Source organism: Bufo gargarizans, unplaced genomic scaffold (assembly GCF_014858855.1).
Source record: "Bufo gargarizans isolate SCDJY-AF-19 unplaced genomic scaffold, ASM1485885v1 fragScaff_scaffold_585_pilon:::fragment_2:::debris, whole genome shotgun sequence".
In the NCBI taxonomy this organism is placed as follows: Eukaryota; Metazoa; Chordata; class Amphibia; order Anura; family Bufonidae; genus Bufo; species Bufo gargarizans.
This window is the reverse complement of record NW_025334144.1, coordinates 64,970-76,992: the sequence shown is the minus strand read 5'-3', so window position 1 is coordinate 76,992 and position 12,023 is coordinate 64,970. Positions and strand designations below refer to the sequence as shown.

The 12,023-nt window shown below is 42.3% G+C and overlaps 1 protein-coding gene across 1 annotated transcript in view; it reads left to right on the top strand.

Annotated features, from left to right (window-relative positions):
- LOC122922646 (TATA-box binding protein) overlaps window positions 1-12,023 on the top strand; it is a 44,907-nt gene that overhangs the window by 21,892 nt on the left and 10,992 nt on the right. Inside the window, exons 6-7 of the mRNA XM_044273327.1 lie at window positions 3,895-4,062; window positions 6,165-6,259. Of these exons, the coding sequence (XP_044129262.1) occupies window positions 3,895-4,062; window positions 6,165-6,259 (263 nt within the window). The remainder of the gene's footprint in view (window positions 1-3,894; window positions 4,063-6,164; window positions 6,260-12,023) is intronic.

Sequence of the window (12,023 nt, the reverse complement as noted above, 5' to 3'; positions counted from 1 at the left end):
GTGGACTCGTTGACGTCAATGGGTCCGTCGAAAATGGCACTTTTTTTCTAGTTGCAGAACGGACAAATGGATGCAGACAACACACAAATGAGATTCACAAAAATGCAGTTTGTGGACTGCAAAACTGATACGGTCTTGTACAACAGCCTTTGAAAAAATATGGATAAATGGATAGTCTACATAATTGCCCATTGATGCATTTAGGGTATGGCCTGACGTAATGTAAACTTAATCGGCACAAAACATGACTTGCTGTGCAGATATTATATCAAGTATATCTGTAAAGAATAAATCAAGGCAACTGGACGTACTGTAGATTTCTTGAAAACGTTTCACTCGTTCTTCCAACGAGCTTTCTCAATTCTGAGTGACTACAAGAATTCTAGAAATATGTAACTGAATCAACATCTGGTAATTATACCCATATATAATTACCAGATGTTGATTCAGTTACATATTTATTCCCAGAATTCTTGTACAGTCACTCAGAATTGAGAAAATTTGTTGGAAGAACGAGTGAAACGTTTTCAAGAAATCTACAGTATGTCCAGTTGCCTTGATTTATCCAGGTCATTGTATATCTGTAAAGAATAAATGAGAACCTTCAGACATTATATCAAGTAGAAAAAGTTTTTGATAATCTATAGCTAGATCACCTATAAATACAGAGTACAAGGAAAGTTTGGAGTGGTGAACTTAATTAAAATGTAACTTTTAATTCAGTTACAAAAAGGATCCCTAAATATAACACACATTTGCAATCTAGTGCACAATGACACATAAAATTATTGGTACACGGCGGCACCTGAAGTGTAACCGGTTGTCTTACCGTAACCCAGGTGTCTTCCGGTCTTTACAGATGTTCAGTAGATCAGTAATCTTGCTGAAAATAAAAGATGTCAGGAACCAGACTGGAATGATGGTGGGCTCTAAGCCCCTATATCACCCTAGGATAGGGGTGCTGACGTCCTAACCACGGAACACCGTCTTGAGAAGAACGACCCCGTCCGGAATCTTGCCCTTATGCTACTTGGCCCTGTTGTGCCCTAGTGCAGCAGATCCCTACATGCATGTTTCATGTAACAATCATCATATTGTGCAATCGAGCAGGGCGTGAATCAGCGTGTTGATCTAGATGATTCAATAATCAACACTGAGGGTATTCAATGTGAAAGCAAAATACACTTTAAATCAATATAAAATGGTAGCCCGTAGTGTGGGCTCCACTGGGTATCAGGGCTAAACGCAAGCCTAAAGATATGAGGCAGTATAAAGTGCAGGGAGGTCTCTTGATATGCAGCTCCCCCTGGACCAGCGCACCGCGATAGGCTATATCACAGCCTTCAGGACCTAACTAAGGAGGCTTGCCCACGCGATTTTGAACATACAGTCGCCTCCAGAACGAGGCTTGGAACGCAGCTCGGTGACGTGAAGGGGGCAGTCCATGCAGAAGATCGACAGCGCTTGTAGGACTAGATAATGCAGTCTGACGTAGCCGGTTCGGCATACGTCTTTTCAAACTGCCACGGATTGTGTCATCAGCCCAAGACACAATTACTCCAATGGCCATGGTTTTTACTGCCTTATATCTTTAGACTTGCGTTTATCCCTGACACCCAGTGGAGCCCACACTACAGGCTACCATTTTTTATTGATGTGTCTATTGCTTTCACATTGAATACCTTCAGTGTTGATTATTGAATCATCTAGATCAAGCATGTCAAACTCAAAGGCTAACATGGGCCAAAAAAACAAAATTTAAGTTTATGTGGGCCGCATCAAAAAAAAAATTTTTTACAATATAATGCAGACGGATCCGTTCTGAACGGATCCACCGTCTGCATTATATGAGCGGATCCGTCTCAGACGGATCCGCTCTGAACGCAAGTGTGAAAGTAGCCTTAGGGGCGAGAACCTGGGCTCTTTCATCCCTTGTCCTATTCAGCTCTATCAGGGTGAATAGGACTTCACACTGTCCCTGCTGCTCTGTGCCTTGTGCACACAGCATCAGGGATGTTACCATGGCAACCAGGGCTTCTGTAGCGTCCTGGCTGCCATGGTAACTGATCGGAGCCCCAGGCTTACACAGCTGGGGCTCCGATCAGAAGCTGCCACTGCACCACCAATGAGGGGGAGGGGAGAGGTCCCTGTGGCCACTGCCACCAATGATTTTAATACTGGGGAGGTTGAGAGGGGCTGGCGCACTGTGCCACCAATGATTTTAATGGGATGGGGGGTTGAGGGGGGTGGGGCACACTGCACCACCAATGATAAATTACCCCTTTATACAGGAGGCTGGTACTGGCAGATCAGCAGTTAACCCCTCAGGTGCGGCACCTAAGGGGTTAACTGCCTCTGATCGCAGCTCCCTGTCAGCGGCAGGGTGCCGGCAATGCGATTCCTGTATTGTGTTAAAGACTGACAATGCGATTCTGCTGCCACACAGAGCGGCGCCCAGCGATGTCTCAGCACTCACCATTAGTCCTGGGCGCCTCTCCGTTCGCCTGCAGTGCTCCATTACTGTCTCCTCTCCTGCTCCACATGCTGCTGATTACTATCGGAGCGATGGGAGGAGACATCAGCTTCACTAGTGGGCGTTCCTTCTCCCTGCGCTGCGATTGGACAGCGCTACAGCCAGGGAGAATGAACGCCCACTAGTGAATCTGATGTCTCCTCCCATCGCTCCGATAGTAATCAGCAGCATGTGGAGCAGGAGAGGAGACAGTAATGGAGCACTGCAGGCGAACGGAGCGGCGCCCAGGACTAATGGTGAGTGCTGAGATATCGCTGGGCGCCGCTCTGTGTGGGAAATGAGAATAGTCCTATCATTGGTGGCTCAGTGCGCCCGCCCCTCCTCCGCCCCTCTCTCCTCATTGGTGGCTCAGTGCGCCCGCCCCTCCTCCCCCCTCCTCCACCCTCCTCTCTTCTCATTGGTGGCAGCGGCAGCAGCACAGGGGGAGGGAGGACAGCTTCCTTCTCCCTGTGCTGCTGAGAGAACATGAGCGCGCCGATAGCAGCGCGCTCATGTTCAGAGATACTAGACTGCCGAGCCGCAAAGATATTCATTGCGGGCCGCATGTTTGACACCCATGATCTAGATCAACACTGATTCACGCCCTGCTCAATTGCACAATATTCCCCTGATTGTTACATGAAACATGAAGGTAGGGATCAGCACTAGGGCACAACAGGGCCAAGTAGCGTAAGGGCAAGGTTCCGGACGGGGTCGTTATTCTCAAGACGGTGCTCCGTGGTTAGGACGTCAGCACCCCTATCCTAGGGTGATATAGGGACTTGGAGCCCACCATCATTCCTGTCTGGTTCCTGCCATCTTTTATTTTCAGCAAGATTACTGATCTACTGAACATCTGTAAAGACCGGAGGACACCTGGGTTACGGTAGGACAACCGGTTACGCTTCAGGTGCCGCCATGTACCAATAATTTAACGTGTCATTGTGCACTAGATTGCTAATATGTGTTATATTTAGGGACCCTTTTTCTAATTGAATTAAAAGTTGCGTTTTAATATCACCACTCCAATCTTTCCTTGTACCCAGATATTATATCGGCCTCATGTTAGTCTATGCTGCAGATTTCACCCTTTGCAATCAGAGGTTGAAATCCGTGTTAAAAGCCTCATACATGTGCATATTTTGTTGCAGACTTTTTGCGAATGTTGCAAAACAAAATGTGCCTCCTTCACCCACGTCCCCTTTATTAGAACTGCAGAGTATTAGTTAGAACTAGAAGTTGAGAATTTTTCATTTTATTAATCTTTCATTTAAGCTTCCTTCTTACATTGAACTGGTGTGTGTGTGTGTGTGTGTGTGTGTGTGTGTGTGTGTGTGTTTTTTTTGTTTTGTTTTTTAAACAAAAATTCTTCTTCCCCTTAGTGAAGAACAATCTCGGTTAGCAGCCAGAAAATATGCTCGAGTTGTACAGAAATTGGGATTCCCAGCCAAGTTTTTAGACTTTAAAATCCAAAATATGGTGGGCAGCTGTGATGTGAAGTTCCCGATCAGATTAGAGGGTCTCGTGCTTACGCATCAACAGTTCAGCAGGTAAAATTATACCACTTTGGCTTACTGCTTTAAGGAGGTTGTCCAGGTGTCCTCAGGATGGACCATCAATATCAAATCCGTGGCCTACTTGTGATGACTTTATGGCACTTACTAATATAGCCTTTGTTGCAGTTCAGTGCTTTTCACTGTATTTCATAAGTCATGTCCTCTTGTTGGGCAGATCGTCTGGGCTTTCTGGATACAGGTCTTGTCCATAAGATGGCTGCTGATGGAGGGTCATCTGACCAGACACATTATTTGGACTCCTCCATTCAAGCACTGTGCAACTACAGTAAATTCCCCAAAAAGCAAGTGCAGATGATTTTTGCAGTGTATTTGAATGGCGAAGACATCACATAGGGGCGATTTGCCAGGTCACATGACTCTCCGTCAGCAGCCATTTTATGAACAAGACCTCTGTGGACAGCACAAAAGACTTGGCAAACCAGGGTCATATCTTTGAAATTGGCACAGAATTTCAATAAAGGCTATATTAAGTGCCGTATAGTCAACTGTAGCTAGAGGGTGGGCAAGCCCTTTAAAGAGGTTGTGCAGCTCTACCATATTGATGGACTATCCTCAGGATCAGCAGGGGTCTGACGGTCAGCTGTTTGAAGGGGTAGTGGAGATCGTGCGACCACTAATGCATGTGCATTGTCTCGCTTGTTATTACAACTGATTGTCCCATTCCACTCACACTCTGGTGATCAGATCACTCATACTAGGTTTGTGCAAGCAGCACTGCACAGCTGGGATGTGCAACACTACACTAATAGCAGCCAAATGTTTATGCAGGTCCTTGGTAGTAATGTGGAATCCTGCTGTTAATACATGACTGATCTTGGCAGCTCTTGGTTTAGCAGGCATTAATTTTTACACTTAAGTCCTTCACACTCGCGTTTTGCCTTTCCGTTTGTGAGATCCATTCTGGGCTCTCACAAGCGGTCCAAAACTGATCAGTTTGCATTCTAATGCATTCTGAATGGAAAAGGATCCGCTCAGAATGCATCAGTTTGCCTCCGTTCCGTCTCCATTCCACTTTAGAGACTGACACCAAAACACTGCTTGCAGCGTTTTGGTGTCCGTCTGATGAAACTGAGCCAAACGGATCTGTCCTGGCACACAATGTAAGTCAATGGGGACGGATCCGTTTTATCTGGCACAATAGAAAACTGATCCGTCCTCCATTGACTTTAACTGGTGTTCAAGACGGATCCATTTTGGCTATGTTAAAGATAATACAAACTGATCCGTTCTGAACAGATGCAGACGGTTGTATTATCTGAACAGATCCGTCCATGACGGATCCACACAAAACGCGAGTGTGAAAGTAGCCCAAAATACAAATTCTCGTTCGGCGAATCTGCAGCATTTTACAGCACTAGTTGTGGCATTTATATAGGATTGTCTAAGAGGACAATGACTGACTGCAGCGGTCTTTTGCTGTATACCAGTAGGTCACCACCGCTACTGACAATCAGCCGTAGCAGGACCAGACCACCGCTGCAGAAAGGATTTTAAGCAATTGTAGGGTTTGTTTGAGAAAGGGACCATCATTTTATGCTCAATTTATCAAGGAAACCTTCCCTGCATTCCTTTTACAGCAGATTTATAAGAACGGTCTTTCTTGTACATGGCAACCAATCACAGTGCAGCTTTCATTTTTTAAAGGCACTAGAAGAAATATTTGTGGCGATTGGTTGCTGTGAAAAATTCATTTTTTAGACCGTTTTATAAATCTCCAATGGCCTCATTTATCAGAGTTCACTAACTCTCATTATTTGGTGTAGGAATCAATATAATTTCTCTGTTGGACAAAGTGCAGCATTCATTTTTATAGAGCAGTTTAATACATGAAAGCAGAGCTCTGATTGGGAGTTAAGGTAGGTCCACGAGTGACGGAATCGCTAATGTTAAAATTGATGTGCCACGCAGATTTATAAATGTGATTTTTGTGTTGTGGGTTTCAATGTGGTGGTGTGAAATACATATTCAGTGTATCCATTGGATGATGTGTTTTACACTAAATCATGTACAGTCATCTGCACAGTTCTCATGTACTTTGGATCTCGTGCAACTTACTGTTTTCTCTTTTTGTCTAGCTATGAACCAGAGTTATTTCCTGGTCTCATTTACAGAATGATCAAGCCAAGAATTGTTCTACTGATTTTCGTGTCTGGAAAGGTTGTATTGACTGGTGAGTGACAAGCGTCAAGCAAAATCATTGTCTCATGAAAGTTTGATCCCGTACCTATTAAACCAGGACTATGGTTAGTGAAATGAATCATTAGCAATCGGTCATAATTCAGCAAAAATAAATTAAGCCCTGTAGATGGGTCTATAATACTAGATTATGAATTGATGTAATGCTCCATGACAGCCAGTATACCTTAAACCTGGGTTTCATAGTGCTGGCGGACTTGTGCAGGAAATCCCGCAAAAATAGCTCAACGTGTTTTGGGGCTATCATAAACCCCTTCCTTAGGAGCAAAACATAGTGCACACACATTCATAGTCATTTATACACAACCAACACATGAAAAAAGTTTGTTCCACGTGGTGGGGGTTAACATCATGTCACATGAACCAGAAGTGCGCTCTACTCGAGGAAAGCTCTTATAGTCATTTAAAATATATCTATAGCCCATTTTTTGTGAATATACTAATGGTCACATGATACCGGAAGTGCGTTCCACCGGTTTAATGCGCCGCGGATGAGTTGCTGCTAAGTCCGCCATGCCCTGGGCTCCGGTCACGTGGTGCTTAGAGCCGGGTATGCATTGCACCAGTGGAACGCACCATGGACAGGGAAATGCCAGAACTAATCAGGCCCCAGGTTTTCAATATAATCAATGCGCTCCACCAGCAGAGCGGACCGTGGCCGTAATAATACTGGGGTCATTAATAGACACAATAACACAATGTCTAATAAATGTAAAAAAATGAAACTAATACATGTGTTTTACAGTCAAGTTAAAAGATGAAGCTACATGAAATGTAAATAAAAATATATAGAACAGTTTGGTCATAAATGCACAGTATATCAATATAAAGAATACTAAAATATATATATATATATATATATATATATATATATATATATATATATATATATATATATATATATAAATTTTATTAGTACAGACCAAAAGTTTGGACACACCTACTCATTCAAAGAGTTTTCTTTATTTTCATGACTATGAAAATTGTAGATTCACACTGAAGGCATCAAAACTATAAATTAACACATGTGGAATTATATACATAACAAAAAAGTGTGAAACAACTGAAAATGTCATATTCTAAGTTCTTCAAAGTAGCCACCTTTTGCTTTGATTACTGCTTTGCACGCTCTTGGCATTCTCTTGATGAGCTTCAAGAGGTAGTCATCTGAAATGGTTTTCACTTCACAGGTGTGCCCTGTCAGGTTTAATAAATGTGATTTCTTGCCTTATAAATGGGGTTGGGACCATCAGGTGGATACACAGCTGATAGTCCTACTGAATAGACTGTTAGAATTTGTATTATGGCAAGAAAAAAGCAGCTAAGTAAAGAAAAACGAGTGGCCATCATTAGTTTAAGAAATGAAGGTCAGTCAGTCCGAAAAATTGGGAAAACTTTGAAAGTGTCCCCAAGTGCAGTCACAAAAGCCATCAAGCGCTACAAAGAAACTGGCTCACATGCGGACCGCCCCAGGAAAGGAAGACCAAAAGTCACCTCTGCTGCGGAGGATAAGTTCATGCGAGTCACCAGCCTCAGAAATCGCAGGTTAACAGCAGCTCAGATTGGAGACCAGGTCAATGCCACACAGAGTTCTAGCAGCAGACACATCTCTAGAACAACTGTTAAGAGGAGACTGTGTGAATCAGGCCTTCATGGTAGAATATCTGCTAGGAAACCACTGCTAAGGACAGGCAACAAGCAGAAGAGACTTGTTTGGGCTAAAGAACACAAGGAATGGACATTAGACCAGTGGAAATCTGTGCTTTGGTCTGATGAGTCCAAATTTGAGATCTTTGGTTCCAACCACCATGTCTTTGTGGACTCTACATGCTTGGTTCCCACCGTGAAGCATGGAGGAGGAGGTGTGATGGTGTGGGGGTGCTTTGCTGGTGACACTGTTGGGGATTTATTGAAAAGGCATACTGAACCAGCATGGCTACCACAGCATCTTGCAGCGGCATGCTATTCCATCCGGTTTGCGTTTAGTTGGACCATTTATTTTTCAACAGGACAATGACCCCAAACGCACCTCCAGGCTGTGTAAGGGCTATTTGACCATGAAGGAGAGTGATGGGGTGCTGCGCCAGATGACCTGGCCTCCAGTCACCGGACCTGAACCCAATTGAGATGGTTTGGGGTGAGCTGGACCGCAGAGTGAAGGGAAAAGGGCCAACAAGTGCTAAGCATCTCTGGGAACTCCTTCAAGACTGTTAGAAGACCATTTCAGGTGACTACCTCTTGAAGCTCATCAAGAGAATGCCCAGAGTGTGCAAAGCAGTAATCAAAGTAAAAGGTGGCTACTTTGAAGAACCTAGAATATGACATATTTTCAGTTGTTTCACACTTTTTTGTTATGTATATAATAATTCCACATGTGTTAATTCATAGTTTTGATGCCTTCATAGTCATGAAAATAAAGAAAACTCTTTGAATGAGGTGTGTCCAAACTTTTGGTCTGTACTGTGTGTATATGTATATATGTGTGTGTGTAAAAAAAAAAAAAAAAAAAAAAAAAATATATATATATATATATATATATATATATATATATATATATATATATATATATATATATATATATATATATATATATATATAACCTTAAGGAACAGATTAAGATAGAGGTATATAGCGTTATGGGGGGGGGGGGTCATGTCAGTCCTTATTACCCCTTCTTCCATCCCCTTTCTTTCCCCTCCCTCTTTCGCCACCTTCTTGACCATTTCCTCCCTCTTCATAATGATTAGATTGTGTTGGGAATTACAATGGGGGGATAAAATATGTAGTTGGCATCATATTGATCATGTAGATAATGGAATAGAAATGTGATGGTGGATTATTGAAATAGTATGTTTTTAGGTCTACAGGGTCAACAACACATGCCTCTTCCACCTGGCTGATGAAACTGTGTGGATAGATGTCTGGTTGGGGAGGGAATTTTGTACCATATTTAATAGTGGCTGTATTCCAAGGTTTCATTCAGGCCAAATGGGGCGAGGGTGTTGAACCTGTAGATCCAGTACAAAGCTGGGAGTAGGATTGGGCAACTGAATCTATGGGGGTCAGTTTTAGGCCCAGAAATTTGCCCCCATGAAATGCTGCGACATGTTTTAAATATTCTTGCTGGATGTTGGAACGATGTTGCTTAAGTCTCCCCCTCACTGTTTGTGTCATACGGCCAATATATTGTAACCCACAGGGGCACTCCAACATATAGACAACGTACCTGGAGTTGCAATTCATATTATGTTTAAGTGAAATAAGTTCACCCGTGTTGGAATCCACCATCACATTTCTGTTGCAATTATCTGCATGATCAATATGATGCTAACTACATATTTTATCACCCTCATGGTCATTCCCAACATGATCTCATCATTAAGAAGAGGGAGGGCATGGTCAAGAAGAAGGCGAAAGAGGGAGGAAAAATAGGACGAAGGGAGGGGAATGAAAGGGGATGGAAGAAGGGGTAACCAGTACTGACAAGTCCCCCTCATACTGTTATATACCTCTATTTTAATCTGTTCCTTCAAGGGGTTTTTTACTACACATAGGGTCAAAACCAATAACCTTTTATTTTATTTATCTATTGAGCAATTTTTTTCATCAATTTTAATAAGTACAGTAGTTTAGCAGTCAAGATGATTGACTGTAAATTATGTGTGTGGATAGATAAATATATAGATAGCTATACAGTTCTATATATTTTTATTTACATTTCATGTGGCTTTATCTTTTAACTTGTCTGTAAAACACACGCATTTATATTTTCATTTTTTTACATTTATTAGACATTGTGTTAGCCTGGGTCTATGAATGACACTAGTAGTATTCTGGCCACAGTCCGCTCTGCTGGTGGAGCGCATTGATTATATTGAAAACCTGGGGCCCTGATTAGTGCCGGTGTTTCAATGTCCATGGTGGGTTCCACTGGTGCAATGCATACCCGGCTCTCAGCACCCCGTGACCGGAACCCAGGTCAGGGCGGACTTAGCAACACCTCGTACGTGACATGTTCCACCGGTGGAATGCACTTTCGGTATCATGTGACCGGAAGTATATTCACAAAGCGCTTCTCTAAGCCCCAGCATCACATATCATTGACTTGCACTACATTGGACTTGAAATTTGACTATATTCAATCACCGCAATGGTCTATAGATATATTTTAAATACATTTTGACTATACGAGCTTTCCTCGAGTCTAGCGCACTTCCGGTTCCGGGTCATGTGAAGTTTTTGCTCCTGAGGAAGAGGTTTATAATGCCCCGAAATGCGTCAAGCTATTTTCAATAAGTCACCTCATATTATTTGAGAAGTCCTTTGGGCCATCTTTCAATAGGAAGACGAAGGGACTACCATTCTACAGGCGATCACAAGGGAGGGTCTGGTGTCAAGTGTCTTTAGCTTATCTTGCACCACTCTCCCTGGTGACGAGAGTAACACATAAGATTGTGTGCATTTTCCCTTATTGAAGACCACAGCAGTTGTCTCGTATTGATTTATCACAATGTATATATGTGTGTGTGTGTGTATATATATATATATATATATATATATATATATATATACATACATACATACATACATACATACATACATACATACATACATACATACATACATACATACTTTTTAATCCACGATAATAGACTCATCTTTGATGTATCTCCATGCATACTACCTTTTTTGTATGATTTGTGGCGTGATACTCTAAGCCTCCTAAAGCCTAAAAGTAGTGACGGCTTTGTTGATATCTCCTGCCACTTCTTTATTTATCCTTTACACTTTGGCGCTCCACTTGCCTCCCTTTTTCTTGTATATCCACTACCTTGAGAATAGGCATAGAAGATTTTCTAAAATTAGGAGCAATAGTTGCAGGTCCAGAAAATCAACTAGAAGGCCATTGCTCTCGCCTGTTCTTATTAATAAAAACAAAAAAAACAAAGTCCAGAATTATTATAAATCTAAAACCCTTGAACAAACATGTTTACATTTCAAAAGTTCAAGAAGGAAACTAAAAACAGCAGTAAAATGAATAAAAGGAAAGCGGTAATGGCCTCAATAGATTTTAAGGGATGCTCATGACCATGTCCCGATACACACAACATCAAGGAAACTCCTAAGATTTGCAATCCAGATAAAGGGTCACATCCAGCATTATCAATTTGTAGGTCTCCCTTTCGGAATCTCCTCAGCGTCAAGAATCTTTGCTTTTCGTCTCACTGCTGCCACCACCTCCACCATGATCTTGGCAATCGGTATCCTTCCATATCTGGATTATCTTTTAGTGATAGCGCAAAGCAAGGGTTTATGGGAAAAAACATTTATAGATAGTACTGAACCACCTCCAATCTTTAGGGTGGACCATCTATTAGGTTTCATTTCTCCCATCCCCAAGCAACTGGAAAACTATTCTAGGGATATACTTGGAGTCCACTTATCAGATATCATTCCTTCCGTCTCACAAGTTAAGATGGTTGCAAGACCAGATAAGAGAATAAAAAAAAAATATATATATAATTCTGCTTCATCAGGACAGCGATGAAGATTCTTGGAAGTCTAATCATGTATCCCTCTGGTAGCTTGGGCTCACTTTAATTTTAAGACCCTTTCAGAAGTTCACTCCATCCAGGTGGCACAGGTCACAAACAACCCTAGACAAACAGATATTTTCATTTCATCCACCATGACGGCTACATATGAGAGATTGACCCCTTGACCTCTATAGGGGCAGG